Raw genomic sequence first — 19,586 nt, 5'->3', positions numbered from 1 at the left:
TCATTCACTAGGAACCTGATAACCCTAGACCCTAGTCTGGCATTTTATAGCCACAGTGCCATGCTGGCTGGCTGTGCATTGGATGTCCTACTTACAATTCCCACTTTTTGTTCTTTCTGCACTTCTTTTGAAAAGCTGGGCACTTGGATATGCATTCCCCTCACCTACCTGTCTCTTTCCTCCTTGCATCAGGGTTAGTGACCAGCGGAATCCTGTCCTGTCAGGTGGGGTCTGAGAAACCAGTAAACTCAGCTGGGTTCCACTCATTACATCATATCATGTTTCACCCATGCAGGGCTTTTTTTGTAGAAAAAAGCCCAGCAGGAGCTCATTGGCATATTAGGCCACACCCCCTGATGCCAAGCCAACCAGAACTGTGTTCCTGCTCAAAAAAAGCCCTGCACCCATGCAGGGCCGGATCCGGGAGGGCAGAGGGGGGTGCTTGTCCCGGGCGCTGACAGAGGGGAGGTGCCAAATTGTGTATGGAGTCCATTCTATTCTATGGGCCCATAAGATAGAATGGGCCCATAAGGAGGCATCGTTTTTTTAATTTTTGCCCCCCCCCCAAAAAAAAAAACTTGTAGGTCCGGTTCTGCAGCCATGGCAAAGTTATTAGTTCCATTTGCGAGTTGCCATCCTCCAGGTGGGGCCTGGTGATCTCCCAGAATTACAACTGATCTCCAGACTCCAGAGATTGGTTCCCCTAGAGGAAAATGGCAGCTTTGGGGGTGGTCTCGGTGGAATCATAACCCTGGCGCGGATCTTCCTCTCCTCCCCAAACACCACCCTCCATAAGCTCCACCCCCAAATCTCTAGGGCTTTCCCAACCCAGAGCTGGCAACCCTACTTGTTACCAGTGTTCCCTCTAAGCTGAGTTAGTGTGAGCTAGCTCACAGAGCCTCCAGTTCACACATTTTTGTCTTAGCTCAGGAAGGAGGACCCCAGAGCAAACTAATTTATGCAGTAGCTCACAACTTTAATGCCAGTAGTGCACAAAGTAGAATTTTTGCTCACAAGACTTCTGTAGCTTAGAGGGAACATTGCTTGTCCAGGGCTTTTTTTTAAGCAGGAACTCCTTTGCATATTAGGCCACACCCCCTGATGTAGCCAATCCTTCTAGAGCTTACAGGGCTTTTCTTACAGGGCCTACTACAAGCTCCAGGAAGATTGGCTACACCAAGGGGTGTGTGACCTAATATGCAAAGGAATTCCTGCTACAAAAAAAGCCCTGCTTGTTACCCAGGCAACTCACACCTGGAGCCCCTTGGTATAAGGAAGGTTATGATAAAATGAATCTCTGGCTGGAAGAAGTTGCTATATGCATTGGTCTTCAAGGGAAGACAGGCCGAAAAAGGGAGCGAAGGTGATTACAGCCACACAGGCTGGTAACGCCCTTTTAAAGTTCTCTATGAAGGTGACTGGGAGGCTTCCAGGGAATCAAAACCAGCCTAGGAATGGATTTCCACCATTGGCCTTCAGGCCTATCAATCAACGCCAGATGTTGAGAGAAGCACACAGCTTGACTGCATTGCGCTGCTGGGGAAGGATGAGAAGTGGGTCAGCACGCTACTTCTGCCAATCACGATGTGCAGAGAAGAAGGAAAATAGGAACAATAATCATCTCCGTCAGGGAGAGGGTCAAGGAGGACGCTTGGGCTTCACCTCTGTAGAGGGGGGGCCCGTCGCACACTGAGGACAAATGGCGGCACCTTTAGGAACTCAAAGGCAAATCTAAGGTCTTTTTCTCTCCCTGGCCTGGGATTCCAACATGCCTTGGACAAAGCTCCACCTTATTTAGTACCATTGGCAATTCAAAGCCTCCTAAGACCCGGCAAGCAGGTTCCTTCCTGCGCTGATGTCTCTCTTTTTAAAGGCACCCTCTGTAGGTGCCTGCACATGACAACCTCATGTATACCCGTGCCTATCTGGGTGTAACTTTAGATCCCCTTGGATATGCGTATGCAGAAAGAAACACAGAGATGCACTCTTGAGTCCAGGAGTGGCAAATGCCCCTGCAGGGCCTTCTTAGAGTGATGCTATTTTACCTCCCATCATGAATATTCAAAAGCTGCGGTCAGGGGAAGGCTCAGGTGGCAAGAAAGAGCAAGGGGATTGAAGCAAAGCCATGGCTTAAAAGCTCCCAAACCAGCATTGCTGAGTGCAAGGAAATGCAGCTTGTTACACAGATCTCTGGTTGTCCTCTGTGTGTGTGTGTGTGTGTGTGTGTGTGTGTGTAAGGGGTCCCCCCTTCCCCTTTGATCACATAAGAGGAAAAAGTACCAGGCCTGTCTTCCTATGAATTGGATTTCTGTCTCATGCGCTTGCTTGAAGGTCTCTCCTTCCCCCTTCTCATCCCCCCCCCCCACCCCAGCCAAAGATGTGTTGTAATAAGTGTGTGTTTTAAAAAAAAAGACTAAAAAGACAACAGAGCTTTCTGTAATCCTTGCAGCAGGATTGAACGTTCAGCATAAAAGACACACTGTTGAGATCCAGCAATGCATGCTTTGTTTCCCAACATAATGCAGTCAGGATCTCCATGGTAAAATGGAAAATAATAATTTTTTTTTTTTGGTCCCTATCAGCAGTTAATTCTAAAGTGGGAGCTGCTCCATTTCATTGTAGGTTAAGTAGCTCAGCCTGAAAATCTGCGCGAGGCTGTAAGTCATCAACCGTTCCTCCTTGGGGGGTGGCTTTCTAAAATAGATAGCAAGATTATTAAGAAAGGGGGGGGGGAAGGAGAGTGAGTATTGCGGCTGCAGCGATTGCTCCGGAGCCTTTCCGAAGAGGAAGCTGTCGTTTCCAGCACAGCCCCCCCCCCTTTCCGTGGAATCACTTAGACACTTCCAGCTGGTGGCAAGGGGGAGATACGGCCATAATACCGCTTTCTCCATCCTGGCTGTCTTCCTCATTACGCTAAATGCATTAGGATGGCTGTACCGCTTTGTCGAGGACGGTCAGGTGCAGAAAGGTACCAGGAGGAGAGATCTGCAAGCATGAATCCGGGTAGCGTCTGCCAGCTCCGTCCAGACCTTTGAATCCTGAATGTCTGCCTGGCTCTAGCCAAACTGTTTTTCTTGGCTGCTCAGGGGCTGGTTTAGAGGTGCCTGAGGGAAGCACCTTTTTTTTTTCCTTTAATGCCAGGGAAGGATTTTGGTCGCCCGGGGTGTCCTTAAATGCATTATGGCTCATGCAGCATCTCAGCTGAAGAAAAACAGAGATCTAGAGCTTAACCCTGATGAAGAGAACGAGAAAAAGAGGAAACACAGGAAGAGATCCAGGGACCGAAAGAAAAAGGTACCCCTCCGTTTGCCCTAGCAAAAAAAAAAAAAAAAAAAAATTCTTGACATGGATTCCTTTGTTTTACCGAGCTGCCACTGCAGTGGAGAGATGTCAGAGATGGGAGATGCGTGCAACTTGGTGGCGCGGGGTGATGGTGGTTCAGGCTTGTTGAACTGCCCTTGTGAAGCAGGCGACTTGGAGGCATGGGGGGGGGGCGGTGGGATAAGGCAATGGGGGCTTTTAAAAGTCAGATGCTGGACTTTTTTTGGCAGTGATGGTAGCAGGTGGGATGGGATTCTTTCTCTCGCATTGTCTTGAGATGCAGCCGTGTGGTTCATTGCAAGAGCAACTAGTTTGAAAATGGTCCCTTTTGCAGGTTAAGAAGAAGGACCGTTCTCAGTTGCAAACTGGGGCGATCTTGTATGGGGGTATACTTTGCGAATTTATGAGAGAGACAGTTGTGTTCTTTGTGCTGGGAGCCTTGCATTTCTGTTTTTTAAATAACACTTTCATTTTAAAGGGAGTCACGATGTCGTTCCACCTGCCTGTTAATTGATGTGCCTGTCCTATTGGCAAATCGTCCCCTTGTCGGCTGCTGTTAGCAACTTTCTTTTGTTAGTTGAGGAGATGGGCTTGAGATACCAGAGTCTGGTGTTCCCTCCCCTGTGCTCGATTACCTTGGATGCGGAGACACTCATGGCAAGCAGAGTCCTGGAAGATTCAGCTCCCTGCACTGGTTGTTGCTGGATTTAGACTGTGGCTCCCCCCACCCCCAACACCCATAGAACATAATAGTGGAGGATAATCGCATCCTCTTCAATGTTTAAGACATTTGTGGGCTTGCCCTTTAAGAGGGCACCTTAGGCACAAGAGCAAAGGCCCTGTGGTGAAGCATCTTGGCTGTTAATGGATGTGCATTTTCTTGGGGGAGGGGGGGGGAAGAGCTCAGGAATGAGGTTATCTTGTGATTTCATGGCCCTTTGTGATATTCCCTAAGGGGTGCGTAACCTAATGGGCTCTGAGGATTGATGCGTGCCTTTCTTTAAAGGGCATGTTGTAGAGTCTCCCTCCCCGATATGTGCATCTTTGGCATCTTCCCATTTTCTGTGCTTTCTTTTTTTTCACCTTTCCTACTATAAATGGAGCGTTTGGAATAACAAAGGGGGGGTGGGTTGGGGGAAGAAGCGCTAAAAAGCCTTCTGTTACAGGGAGACCATGAGAAGGCAGTGGATTTAGATGGCTGCAGTCAGTGTGTGTACTGCAGCATGTAAGCGGCAGGGTCTTTCCTTTCTTTTCATTTAAAGAAACAAGAGAACGGGTGTCTTTTTCAACGATTGCTCTTGTTTCTGCAGGCATCGATGAACTGATAGGAGCAAAAGCCCAGCCTTAAGCACTGGCTCTCACATCAAAAGCAAGGAGGGAGAAGATCCCTTATGATTTGTTTCCCTTGGATTCATCTTATGCTCAATAAACAGGATTGTGGGATTGTCGCTAGTGGGCGGGTGGGGGCTTCCCTGGCCATTAGCACCTCTGCAAGTACTCTCAGGAATGCAGATCTTCTCCCCACCACTCCCCAAAATAAGGGCCATCTCCTGACAGATTTGCGTTTGGGAAAATGAGGTTAAAAAAATACGCAGTCTCCCAATTAACTTTCTTTTCACAATTTGGATGGGCTGTGTGTGTCCTTAAGTAGGCTCAAGTTGAACAATAGCAAGCATGCGGAGCCATTGTGCTACTTCGTGTTGCCTCATAAGCCGAATATGGGAGGAGGGGGGGCAAGGGAGACCCGTGCCAATAAGGGCCCTCTTGATTCAGCGAGGTGGGACAATTGCTTTGTTGACAGAAAAGCTTTATTGTTTATACCGCACGATGCCGCGGAAGGGAGATCGCCTAGCAACCGGGGTGGGCCGTGGATAGGAAGCCAATCATAAAAAAAATTGCATGGGTTTTCTTTTTCATCCCTTAATATTGTAGGTACGGAAGGGAAGTTGTGCAAAACAGAGGCTAGGCATGAGACTCGTACCAGATAAATAATTTGATCCTGTGCTTCGATTATAGAGGACTTTCAACTTGAAGACATGTAGAGGTTGTTCAAAAATGAAGAGACAGAGGGGAACTTTAGACATGATACGGGGAATGAGGTTTAACTTTGGGGCCGCAGCAGATCCAGGGTGGGTGCGGGTTGCTTAGGGAGACAGACCACCCTTCTGACCTTCCTTTGTACAGTAGAGAATCCATGTTCTGTCTCCTTTCCTTTTTAATTAGCGTTTACCCCCACTATGAATTCGTGAGTCAAATCAGACCCACGAACCAGCAGTGGAGCATTTTCATCCTCTCCCTTCATCCTCTCCCTCCCACCCCCAGACAGTTAATGATAATACTCAAGGCTAACCCTCTTACCTGTACAATATTAGAAATACCCTTGGGGAAGCTTCCAATTGCATTAAACCACTGGTGAGACCTGAAATCCCTGGGCAGTTGAGACAGCAGGGAGATTCAACCATGTGACGGTTTCAGTTTGCACAGCTGAACAGTTCCTGTGGTCCATGAAGACCAGCATCGGGACAGACAGGTGGATAGTGCATTGGAAGCGATTTCCTACTCGATGTGTGTTTTAAGACCTCTTAGGTTACAAGAGCAGTTCCTTCAGGACTTAAGAACATAAGAGAAGCCATGTTGGATCAGGCCAATGGCCCATTCAGTCCAACACTCTGTGTCACACAGTGGCCAATATATACATTATATATAATGTATGTATATACACACACACTGTGGCTAATAGCCACTGATGAACCTCTGCTCCATATTTTTATCCAATCCCCTCTTGAAGCTGGCTATGCTTGTAGCTGCCACCACCTCCTGTGACAATGAATTTCACATGTTAATCACCCTTTGGGTGAAGAAGTACTTCCTTTTATCCGTTTTAACCTGACTGCTCAGCAATTTCATCGAATGCCCACGAGTTCTTGTATTGTGAGAAAGGGAGAAAAGTACTGCTTTACTTTCTCCATCGCATGCATAATCTTGTAAACCTCTATCATGTCACCCCGCAGTCGACGTTTCTCCAAGCTAAAGAGTCCCAAGCGTTTTAACATTTCTTCATAGGGAAAGTGTTCCAAACCTTTAATCATTCTAGTTGCTCTTTTCTGGACTTTTTCCAATGCTATAATATCCTTTTTGAGGTTCGTTGACCAGAATTGTACACAGTATTCCAAATGAGACTGCACCATCGATTTATACAGGGGCATTATGATACTGGCTGATTTGTTTTCAATTCCCTTCCTCATAATTCCCAGCATGGCGTTGGCCTTTTGTATTGCAATCGCACACTGTCTTGACATTTTCAGTGAGTTATCTACCATGACCCCAAGATCTCTCTCTTGATCAGTCTGTGCCAGTTCACAATCCATTAACTTGTATTTGTAGCTGGGATTCTTGGCCCCAATGTGCATTACACTGAACCTCATCTGCCATGTTGACACCTACTCACCCAGCCTCAACAGATTCCCTTGGAGTGCCTCACAATTCTCTCTGGTTCTCACTACCCTTGACAATTTAGTGTCATCTGCAAACTTGGCCACTTCATTGCTTACTCCCAACTCCAAATCATTAATGAAGAAGTTAAAGAGCATGGGACCCAATACTGAGCCCTGCAGCACCCCACTGCTTACCGTCCTCCGCAGCAAAAATTGCCCATTTATACACACTCTCTGCTTCCTATTAATTAGCCAGTTTTTGATCCACAAGAGGACCTGTCCTTTTACCCCATGACTCTCGAGTTTACTAAGGAGCCTTTGATGAGAAACTTTATCAAAAGGTTTCTGGAAATCAAGGTAAACATCTCTTGGGTCCCCTTTGTCCACATGTTTGTTCATCCCCTCAAAGAACTGTAACAGGTTAGTGAGGCAAGATCTTCCCTTGCAGAACCCATGCTGAGTCTTTCTCAATAAGTTGTTCATCAATGTGCCTACTCATTCTGTCCTAGATAATGGTTTCTACCAATTTCCTCAGTATTGAAGTCAGACTGACTGGCCTGTAATTTCCCAGATCTCCTCTGGAACCCTTTTTAAAGATGGGGGGTGACTTTTGCTACCTTCCAGTCCTCAGGAACAGAGGCAGATTTCAATGAAAGATTACATATTTTTGTCAGGAGATTCACACCTTTTGAGTTCTTTCAGAACTCTGGGATGTATGCCATCTATCAGTTGTAGGACCTCCTCTCTTGTCACCTCAGTCTGACTCAGGTCTTTCAAAACCCCTTCCAAAATTAGTGGTTCTGGAGCGGGCAAACACTTCTCATCTTCCACAGTGAAGACGGAGGCAAAAAATGCATTCAGCTTCTCAGCCATTTCCCTATCCTCCTTCAGTAATCCTTTTACCCCTTGGTCATCCAAGGGCCCCACTGCCTCCCTGGCTGGTTTCCTGCTTCTAATATATTTGAAGAAATTTTTATTGTTGGTCTTTATGTTTTTTGCAATACGCTCCTAATGGTCCCTTTTTGCCTGCCGGATCACAGTCTTGCATTTGATTTGCCACAGCCTGTGTTCCCTTTTATTAATCTCACTTGGACTAGCTTTCCACCACTTAAAGGAGTCCTTCTTACCTTTTACAGCTTCCATTATTTTGTTTGTTAACCATGCACGCCTTTTCTTGCTCTGAAAATGTCAGCTATTTGCAAACGGTTTTCTTCCAGGGAAGTGGGAACACTTGAGGAGTGCCAAAAAGCCGGCAGTTTTGTACATTTGAACCCAGGACTACATCCTTTGCTAATTTAAAACTCATGTGTATGTTGTTTTGGTCTTTTCATCTATATTAGGGTAAAGATTGGCTGATGCTTTCCTAGAAATGAGTGTCTTTCTTGCCAAGAAAGTAGCTGAGATATTTCTTTGGACACAGAACCCTACAGCAGCTGACTGATGAAAACAAGTCGCCCCGCCACTTCTCCCAACTGAGTGCTGAGCCTTCCTCTAGGGAAGAAGCCTTTTTATACATGGCATTTTTGAATGCATCCAGATTGTGTAGGCCAAGGTTTGTGTAAGCCCCACAATCTAGTCAGGACTTCCCAGAGTGATTATTACCCTATGTCAGGAGTGTCAAACATGTGGCCTGGGGGCCATATCAGGCCCCTGGAGGGCTCCTATCAGGCCCCTGAGCAATTGGCTGTCATCTCTTTCCTTCTCCCTATCTCCTGCTTCCTTCTGCATCACAGCTTGCTTTGCAAGGCTTGCTCAATCGCACAGGAGCTATAGAGCAAAGCCTCTGTTTTCTCCATTGGCTGAGGCTCCTCCCTGGGGGATGAAGGGGGGGAAGGCAGAGCTTGTTTTTCCAGGCTCTCTCAATCGCACAGCAGAGCTACTGCGCCAAGCCTCTCTTCCTTCCCCCTCCTGGTCCCCGGGAAAGGAAGGAAGAAAGGAAAGTGCCAGAGCTTCCTTTGCCCAGTTCCCTGGATCCCATGGGAGAAATACAAATAAAGCACCTTTAATGCCAACAAGTGCTAATGCTTTAAGCATGTTTTAGGGGTTTGTTTTGTTTTTTTAAATTTAATTGTGTTTGTCTGTGTCCTTTATAAAGTTTATTTCTCTGCTACCTAATCTTAAATAGGTACCCACATGGCCTGGCCTGTCCCAACCTGACATGGCCCAGCCAACAATGTCTCATTTATAGCAGATCTGGCCCTCATAACAAATGAGTTTGACACCCCTGCCCTGTGTGTTCCAAGACTCATCTCTGGGACTGATTTCCCTCCTCATTGAGTAAACACTGTTTATTATCAACAATCCTGATTAGGGGTCTGAAGGGATCACTGAGAAGACATGAGTTTGTTGCTTTGTTTGTTTGTTTATTTTTTCAGGTTTTATACTGCCCTTCCCTATAAACAGGCAGCGTGCACTCCAGGCAGTGTACAACAAAAGATAAAACAACCCTATTCATAGTAATAGAAGATTAAAACTTTTAAATCACAATAATATTACAATGGTCAACTTAATTAGATGGCAAACAGACACTTCTAGTTGTGCCACCGCCTTGTGGGCGGGACGATGGACAGGGGGTAAAAGTGCCTTTCAGATGGACACTGTTGCTGTCCTCAACTAAATGCCTGGTAGGACGTCTCTGCCTTACAGGCCCTGAGGAACTGCAGTTCGTTCCATGGGGCATGAATGTTACCAGGGGTGGAATTCTAGCAGGAGCTCCTTTGCATATTGGGCCACACATCCCTGATGCGGCCAATCCTCCAAGAGCTTACAAGGCTCTTTTTTGCAAGCTCTTGGAGGATTGGCTACATCAGGGGTGTGTGGCCTAATATGCAAAAAAGATCCTGCTAGAATTCCACCCCTGAATGTTACTCAGCAGAGGGTTCTACCAAATTGGGGCCAGGGCACTAAAAGCCCTGATCCTGATAGAGTACGGTTGGATATATCTCAAATTAGGAACCACAAGCACATTCTTATCTGTAAAGTGTAATGCACTTAGCTTGGGGAGTGGGGAGGCTCACTGTTGGCCTGGTTCTGCATGCAGAAGAAACCTTGAGATTGCCAGTTACAAGAATCTCAGGTAGTGGTCCTTAGAAGTACCTTTCTCTGCCTGAGACTCTGGAGCATCCTTGCCAGTCAGGCCGTACTGAGGTAGCACCTGAATTAGCACCTGGAATTTATTTGTATTTATTTGTATTTGTATTCGGTTAAATTGGAATGTTTTAAAATTAATGTGATTTTAAACCTTTGTATAATTATATGAATATGCTGTTAGCCGCCCTGAGCCCACTTCAGTGGGAAGGGCGGGATATAAATAAAATTTTATTATTATTATTATTATAACTGGACCAGTGTCTTGGTGTAAGGCATGTTCCACAGAGGAGAGAAGGGTGGTGACACATAGATAAACTTTTAAAGGTAAAGGTAGTCCCCTGTGCAAGCACCAGTCGTTTCCGACTCGGGGGTGACGTTGCGTCATGACGTTTTCAACAGACTTTTTTATGGGGTGGTTTGCCATTGCCTCCCCCAGTCATCTACACTATCCCGTCAGCAAGCTGGGTACTCATTTTACCGAGCTCGAAAGGATGGAAGGCTGAGTCAACCTTGAGCCAGCTACCTGAACCCAGCTTCTGCCAGAATCAAACTAGGTCATGGGCAGAGACCTCAGACTGCAGTACTGCAGCTTTACCACTCTGTGCCATGGGGCTCCTTAGGTAAACTTTTACAAAGGCTTAATTTGTGTCAGTGTTCAGTACTAAAATCTGTGGGGCATGTGGGGAGGGGGGAAAGAAGAAGACAAGGCTATTTTGACATGCACAAATTGTTGTACCTTCACCACTGAGGAACCACGATTAACTCCAACTCATTCAATATCAGGGGAAAGGAAGTTTCTCATTGCAGGTGTTCCAGCACCATGTGAAGTAATATTAAGGATGGAAGGATGATATAGGATGGGGCCTTAATTTTGGAAACAAAGTCTGCTATCGAATTGCATTTCAGAAAAAGTAGCAAAGAAGACAGGCTGGACTGGAAAAGGGCCTCCTGTGAGACACTCAGATAGGGTGCCTGGCCTCTCACTGTGATGGGAGGTTTTACCATAGAGTTCCAAGCGATTCTTAGAGCTACCTAACATTGCTTCTGGGTTTTTCCAGAAATGATGTCATGGTCCACATGCTGCCACACTCCCCATATCCCCACCCCCAAAAGTCCCGCTGGTTGTCAGGCGTGGCCTCTTCTCAGTGAAAAGGCTGGAACCAGAGGTCCCTCTTAGTACAAGAAAAAGACGCCAATGCTAGGCAAAATTTATACATGGAGACTTCTATAGTGAATTCTCCTAATGCTCTGCCGTAACTCCTTACAGTGTTATTGTCTTTTGTTATTTTTTTTAGGGAGCCCTGAAGGGAAAAGACTACTGTACATGCTTAGAGGCTTTCATTCATTCTTGCAGCATGCGTTCCCAAGGCAGGAAATGCGTAAAGATTGGGGGGGGGGGGGTGCCAGGGATAGGTGGAGTTTGGGGAGGGGAGGAAATTTAGCATGGGAATGTGAAGCCATAGATGTGCCTTCCAAGGCTGCCATTTCTTTCAGGGGAACTTATCTCTGTAGTCTAGAGCAGGGATCTGTTGAATCGAAGCATGAATTGTAATTTGTGCATAAAATAGCCAATTTGTGGTTTGTTCCAAATCGGTTTGGGGTACTCGAACTATGCATGACTTGCAAAATGAAGGGGCTTGTTTTGGAGGCTGTTTGTCCGTGTTGCTATGGGCAGGGTATCCTCCTTGCATGCCACAACATGCCCAGTGTGATGATGTCACCCGGAAGTGACATTGCACTAGGCTTGTTGCCTGGGATGCGCTCTATCACTTGGGGAAACCATAGAGTTTTCCCCCGAATGACAGAACGTCCCCTACCTCCGGTGACATGCCTGGTGCAATAACGTCACTTTGGGGTGAAGGTCATCATGTTGGGCATGTCACGGTGCGCCAGCTCTTCCTAGCTGTCTTGGGGGCTGTTCCATGTCTTCCCAAACCAAACAAACCAATGAACCATAATTCATTCAGAAGATAAAAAAACATGAAGCCACCAATTCAGGCAAACCAACGAACCATGAAACAAAACAAACCACCATTTTTGCATTCTGTGCCCATCCTCAGTCTAGAGATCAGTTGTAATGGCATAAGTCCAAGCCCTACCTGGAGTTTGGCACTCAGAGGCCATTTGCCTTGACCTGTTCATATTCCTTGTCTGACTCATCAGTCCTCTCTCTTTCACCTACAGGCAACTGTTCTACTGGTAGAGTTCTTTTAGCCCCAGCTTGGAGTTTGTGAGCTTCAATGGGTGGCGATGTGCCAAAAATAAAAGAAAGATACATGATTGGGGTGGGGCTGAATTCAAGACGGTTCAGGGGAGGGACGCAGTATAAAATGTGGACGGCGGGAAAGGGGTTTCTGTGACTCTCATACATCCTAATCAAGATCAGTTAATGTGGGTTAATTCTGTATTAATTAGGTCACTCTCACAATCGCGTTGGTAAAAGGATGGGTTTCACTGCATGCTTATATGAAAAGCAGGGATTGTAAATTTATGGAGAATGGAAGTGATTGATTTTGTGTGCGTGATGTTCACACAGCTTCGTTATTTATTTATTTTTAAAAAAATTCACAGTATCTAATTCTTGTATGCACTGTGCGAGCTTGCATTGTGGCAAAGGTGCATTCACATTGTTGTTGTTGTGTGGTAAAGGTGCATACATGTTGTTGTTATTGTTGTTATTATTATTATTATTACAAAACCCTAAGATTTTTCCAGGAGGGAAGGTGGCATAGTATTTAGACTGATATTGCTCAAAAGCTAAACGGGGTCAGTGCTGTTAGTACTTGGATGGGAAATCTCCAAGGACAACTGCTGAGGAAGACAATGGCACAACACCCTTGCTTCTCGCTTGCCTTGAAAACCCCTTGCTGGGATCACCATAAGTCGGGTGTGTCTTGACAGAACTTTACATGCATACACAGAAAGAGAGAGAGAGAGAGAATTTTTCCAAGGCTGTAATTTTTCTAGAGTACAGATCGTAAATTGCGGCAGATGGAAGGCATGGAATGTTTGTGAACATTCAGAAAGGATGCTCTCATTGGTGAAGGTGAGGGACATGCTGGAAATCAAGGCAACTTCTGTAATGTGAGTGGAGTGTCAGTTTGGATGGGAGAAGATACATGCAGTTTCAGGATGGGAAATGTTGGCGTGTTGGGGGACTGAGGGGGGGGGGTATAGAGGCAAAGGGTGGACAGGGAGCTTGGAAAGCAGTGGACTTCGGGCCAGGGAGAGTCTGTGTGTTTTACATCACTTACTGTTCCATTTTTAGTAGTAGGTGTGGAATTGCATATTTACAAACTCCCCTCCCTAAAAAAAAGAGAAAAAACTTTTCCATGAAAAAAACCTACCATGTAGAAGAGAAGCATTTGACTGTATTTGGCTGCGGTCACATACCCTAAATACCCTAAACCACTTTCAATGCACTTTCCATCTGGATTTTGCCAGTTCACACAGTAAAATCTACTTGAAAAGCACACGGAAAGTTGGTTGAAAGTGTATTATTTAGTGTGTGTGAATGCAGCCTCTATTTGCTGGGGTTTTTTAAATGCAGGGGCTAATTTGGGGGGCATGTTCAGACATGCAAAAATAAAATCACATGCACATATTTGCAAGCTGTGCCTTGGAAAAGCTTTCCCACCTGATCATGTTGAATGTGTAAACTCTGTGCCCTCATAAGCTCGTCATTGTGATACCCACAGGAAAGTTGTGAAGTCGAATTGGGGGGTGACTGGCTGTTGGAGGGAATAAGAAAATGCAGGCAGTTGGCTTCAGATCATAAGATCCATGCAGGCAGGGCAGTTCCAGCTGGCTTGGTGTTGGGGGTGTGGCGTAATATGCAAATGAGTTCCTGTTCGTTCTTTCTATCTATCTATCTATCTATCTATCTATCTATCTATCTATCTATCTATCTATCTATCTATCTATCTATCTATCTATCTATCTATTCTCTGCATGCAGATTCTTACCAAATGAGAACTGTGCTGTCACTGAACTTCCATTCATTTCAGTAGGACTTGCAAAGGAGAACTGTTTTTGGTTCCTGTGGGTGGTGGAGACACATGAAACTGCCTTGTGTTGAGTCAAACCATTCTTTTATCACAATCGGTATTCTCTGATGGATTGGCAGTAGTTCTTCAGGGTCTTGGGCCTTTCACATCACTTGCTAACTGATCCTTTCTTAAATGGAGATGGCAGGGATTGAACCAGGGACCATCTCGATGAAAAGCAAATGCTCTACCACTGAGCCACATCCCTACATTTAAGAAGCACAGCACATTCAGCCAGACTGGGTAGAATATTTGTGCCCCCTTGATGGTACTCACAGTCCCCTGTTTCAGGCAACAGCTATGCCATATTTCATGTAGAGCTGCCTCCGACAGAAGGAGCGGAAGATGAAGCCACATTTTTGTTATAAGCTTCATACCGCCACTAAGAATGCCAAAGACATAGATTAGACTTTGCTTCTTAAATGAAAACTGGAGGTTATTTTGAAAAGTTCAGCTAGGGCTGCAAAGTTCCCAGGCCAGACAGGGGTTTCCCTGCCATGGAGGTTCCCAACCCGCTGGCTCACTTTGGGGTATCTATTGTACCATAGAGTTTTCCCTCCCAAATTGCTAGAGTGTCTGGGAAAACCATAGAGTTTTCCCAGAGGCTCCTAGAGCGGCCGGTGTGTGACATCGCCAGCCCGATGGCATCACTTGCGAGGCCACAGGGGACTAGGTTCAGCAAAGGCACTTGGACTATCCAGGGATGCTGCCTTTCTGTACTGTATCTCTCAAGTGTAAGGTTGGTAGCTCAGGGTTGGGAAATGCCTGGTGATTTGGGGGGTGGAGCTTGAGGAGGGTGGGGTTTGGAGAGGGGAGGGACCACCATAGAATCCCTTCTCCAAGCAGCCATTTTCTTCAAGGGAACAGATTTGTGGTCACCTGGAGATCAGTTGTGTAATAGTGAAAGATCTCCAGGTGCGACCTGGAGGTTGGCAGCCCCACCAAGGTTGCTAGAAGGAACTGTAAGAACCACAGAGCACGACAGGTGCTGAGCAGCGCCATAGAGGTGATGATGAAAGTGATGATAGAAATTAGCTGCCGGTTCATGGACAATTGTTGAAGTTTCATGGGGCGCATTCTGCCCACCATTTCATGAGCTGAGCTGCCCATGTGAAACTCTGGAACACTATTTAAAAAAAAGGGGTAGAATGTTATCCTTAAATAATCTGTTCTTTTAAAATAAAGCCAATGACGACGTCTTGCAAAGACTGTATTATTTATATGCCTTTGATGTGTGTTGCCCTCGTTTTATGCACAGTCTGGGTTTAGAAAACAAGATTTAATTTCCCATGTGTCCAGCGTCTCAAATGGATCTGTTAATTTCAGTGCCAAGATTCTATTAAAAGGCAGGAGGGTTTTCCTGCTGCTGGAGATGGGGTCGGTGGAGACTGCTGAAGAAAAGCGTACCTCCTGCTTGCAGAGGTTTCCCTGCAGTGCTGAAGGGTGGGGCTGGTTTTCAGATTCATTCGTTTTGCATAGAAGCCAGTGGGGCCCACAGAAATTGGGAGTTCCGGATTCCTGCACAGGATCTATTTATGGGACTATTCAGGCCTCAGATTCAGCAGGAGCTCACAGGAGCACAAGCTCCTGAATCTTTCTGAGGGTTCCCCCTCTTCCTCCCCACCTACCTTGTCCATTGAATAGTAGGTGCAGCTGCATAACAATCCCTGGATTAGGAGAGCAGGCAGCCAACCAGCCACCAGGAGCTTTGCCACACACCCCAGCAGCCTTCGTCAACCTCAGAGAAGCCCGTGCTACCCTTTCTCCACTTCTTATGTGATTTTAGGCGGTGAATGGCTCGCTGGCCTTTTAACCCACACATGGATCTCTAGTCAGCCCAAGGAGGCCTCGCTCACCTGGGGCTCTCCTTTCTTGCATTGTTTGCTTTTGGCTGGGGGGGGCATATGCTAAGAGTTATGCTAATGAGCTCCACCACCTATTTTTCTACAAAATGACCCCTGGTGATATTCTTAGCTACAAAAGCTGTTTTCCCTACTTCCACTTCACTTAGGGTTTGCAACCTCCAGGTGAACACCTGGAGATCTTCTACTATTTCAGTTAATCTCCAGGTGACCAAGATGAGTTCCCTTGGAGAAAATGGTTGCTTTTGAGGGTGATCTCTATGACATTATATCCTGCTGAGATTAGGGTTCCCCTGGTTTTGGAGCTGGCTGGCAGGGGGATCCCTGCCCCTGAAGAGCTTTGTTGGCGCCCAACATGCCTGCTACGATGATGTCACCTGGAAGTGACATCATTGTGCTGGGCATGTTGCATGGGGGACACTCTAGCATTTGGGTAAAAACTCTATGGTGCCATCCCCTGCTAACACCCAGGTAAGACCTGGCAACCCTAGCTGAGGTCTCTCCCCTGCCCTCCCCAAGTTTCACCCCCAAAATCTCCGGATATTTCCCAACCTAGACTGGGCAACTCTAACTGCACCAGAAGATCATATTTATTCTGCATCAAGGAATGAAATCTGAATGATGTGTGCAGTGAGAATACTGGCTGTCTAAACAGAGCTCTCTAAAAAGTATCCGTGAATATGGAATACTAGGAATAAGGCCCGTTGTGAAGAAAAATACAGCCGGCTGTAGAAAGAGACTCTGGGCAAATGCCCCCCCCCACCTTGCTGTCTTTGCAACCACCCAAGTAAAGGCATTCACTCCCCCCCCCCCAACCTCAAGGGGAGCTGATCTCTGCCATCTGGAGAGCAGTTGCAGTTCTGAGTGATCTCCAGCCCTCATCTGGTGATTGGCAACAGTAGTTCCCAAGGAGGAAATGGAGTGTGTGGCGTTGTACCTGTCTGAGGTCCCACCCCTCCTCAAACCCCATCCTCTCCAGGCTCCACTCCTTAAATCTCCAGGGACTTGGAGCTGGCAACCCTATCTTCTTCCCTTTATCTGCCCTTCTGACTTCAGCTTTCCATCGCCTCCGCCTTCCATGCAGCCTTTACATAGGAAAAGGACAGTCTCTCCATGGTGGGTGGGACCAAAGCAGCTTACATCAGTTTCCTCTACACCCTTTGATCTGCACAACAACCCTGTGCGCCAAGGGGCTCTTCTACTTCTTGTGAGGTGCTTGCACAGGGGACCTTACCTTTCCTTTCCTTACTTTGTGCACATATTTTCATCCTGCCCTCTCCTCAAGGAACTGAGAATAGAACACACAGTCCCCTCCTCCATTTTATGTCCACAACACCCTGTGGGGTACAGTGGGACCAGGTCTCCTATGGCAAGATACCTCCCACCCACCCCCACCACTGCTCACTACTCTCTAGTGCAGCCATGGAAGAAGTTAGGTGGGAAAAATTGCTGTTGCAGCAGTGCCACAACTTCACTTCTGGTCATATAATCAGAAGTGACATAATGTGTTGCCATGATACTCTACCAATTCCCTAATCTCTATGGTTTTACCATTGAGTTTTGTAGGTTTACTAGAGCATTGCCATGAAGTGTGACATCACTTCCTATTACATGATGGGAAGTGACATCATGACTCTATGTGATGCCAAGCCTCATCCCCAAAAGCTCTGTATTGTCAGCCCATACCTGGCAACATTAGTTAGGTAGGCTAGATTTAACAAATGTGACCAGACCAGGGACACCCAGCAACTTTTGTGGCAGTGCAGCAGTATCTCCTGTATCGTATTCTCTATAACATTGCCTGCTTCTTGACTTTGTGTGCATATATTTTTATCCTGATATTTTATTCATCACTTAATTTCATGGGATGCTGAAGACAGAGGAGTCTGAGGCAAGTGAGAAGTCAAAGGAGTCAGTTCCTGGCTTGTTCAAAGGTCTTTCTGTCACGTAGCCCAAACAGTCCACTTGGCATCTGCCTATTTAATGTTCCTGCTACAAATGTCGGAATGTGTTTTATATTTGAAAGCATTTTCCAAATGCCCAATCAAATGCAGCAGAACTGGCCTCATCACCAACATTAGTCTGTCCAGATCTTGGAGTTTGTCAGCAGCATCACTTGGTGGTAAATGTTATTTGAAGATATTGTTTCAAATCCCACCCACCTTTAGTCATTTTGAAAACGAGAACATTTCACGAGAGGCCTCCCACCATAGTGGGGTGTGGAGAACTTCTGGTATTACAGCTGAACTCCAGATAAGGGATCAGTTCCTCTGGATAAAATGGCTGCTTGGAAGGGTGGACTCTATAGTATTGTACCCTGCTGAGGTTCCTGGTCTCCTCAAACCCCTCCCTTCCGAGGCTCCACCCCTCAGAATCTCCAGGCATTTTCCAACCCAAAATCAGCAACCCTATCACATCGCCATTTTGTTCCATTTCCGGGTTAAACATAAGAACATAAGAGAAGCCATGTTGGATCAGGCCAATGGCCCATCCAGTCCAACACTCTGTATCACACAGTGTCCAAATTTTTATATATATATATATATATATATATATACACACACACACACACACACACACACACACTGTGGCTAATAGCCACTGATGGACCTCTGCTTCATATTTTTATCTAACCCCCTCTTGAAGCTGGCTATGCTTGTAGCCGCCACCACCTCCTGCTATGGAGGTAGAGATGATGTTTTCTCCACATTCTGTTTCCCCTCCAGTCTTCTTCGTCTCCAGGCCAAACTCTAATTGCTCATATATTGGATTCGTAATATGCTTTGTAATCACTTTGTTTTAACTGCTGTAATGTAGCATATTATATTATGCCATGTGAGTCGCCCTGAGCCTGCTTCGGCGGGGAGGGTGGGATACAAATTAAGATTATTATTATTATTATTTAGGTGCACGCATTGACTCTTATGGATGGAGCATTGTTATATAGGGGCACAGTCCTCAAAACTTCAACTGACTGGTAAGCCAAATGAAGGGTGAGCTTGGCGATCTCCATTCGGGGGATACTCGGCGTGGAAGTCCTTTTGTTTCACCCATTTTATTCAAGGTTTCAAAGGCCATATGAAGCTCTGTGCAGATGACTTGTCCGCACACTGACTCACCGCATGAGAAAGGAGAGTGAGCACCCCCTCACTATGATGAGCAATGCTTCTTTCTGAATATTGCTGAACATGGAGGGGGCCTGCATGCAAGCACTTCCTCTGCACATTTGTACCATGCAGGCGATCTGCAATTGTGCAGAGGCGGGAGTGGGACCAGCACACTCACGGCTGCTTTTCCTCCCCACACAAAGACACAGTGCACTGCTGGGCCATCTGCACAGGGCTGCTGAGCCAGCCCCTTGATCCAACCAGGTCGATGTTGTCTGCTCTGGCTGACTGCAAAGGTCTGTTATATCACATACTTCCCTATAATTTTATGCTGGTAGGGTTGCCAGGTCTGACTCAAGAAATAGCTGGGGACTTTGGGGGTGGAGCCAGGAGCAAGGGTGTGACAAGCACAACTGAACTCCGAAGGGAGTTCTGGCCATCACGTTCAAAGGCACTACATGCCTTTTAAATGCCTTCCTTCCCTTTGGAAATAATGGAGGATAGGGACACCTTAGCATTGGACCCCCCGGTCCAACCTTTTTGAAACTTGGGGAGTGCTTTTTGGAGAGGCTTTGGATGCTATAAAGAGCCCCGTGGCACAGAGTAGTAAAGCTGCAGTACTGCAGTTGGAGCCCTCTGCTCACGACCTGAGTTCGATCCCCGTAGAAGCTGGGTTTAGGTAGCTGGCTCCAGGTTGACTCAGCCTTCCATCCTTCTGAGGTCGGT

General features: G+C 46.5%; 1 protein-coding gene across 1 annotated transcript in view; it reads left to right on the top strand.

The window, feature by feature from the left end:
* Positions 1-2,813: 2,813 nt before the first annotated feature.
* ANK3 (ankyrin 3) overlaps positions 2,814-19,586 on the top strand; it is a 353,466-nt gene continuing 336,693 nt past the window's right edge. The window contains 1 exon segment of the mRNA XM_060242643.1: positions 2,814-3,294. Within this exon segment, the coding sequence (XP_060098626.1) occupies positions 3,181-3,294 (114 nt within the window). The 5' untranslated portion in view covers positions 2,814-3,180.

The sequence above is a fragment of the Heteronotia binoei genome, chromosome 6 (genome assembly GCF_032191835.1).
Source record: "Heteronotia binoei isolate CCM8104 ecotype False Entrance Well chromosome 6, APGP_CSIRO_Hbin_v1, whole genome shotgun sequence".
NCBI classification, from domain to species: domain Eukaryota; kingdom Metazoa; phylum Chordata; class Lepidosauria; order Squamata; family Gekkonidae; genus Heteronotia; species Heteronotia binoei.
This window is presented reverse-complemented; position numbering and strand designations above follow the sequence as displayed.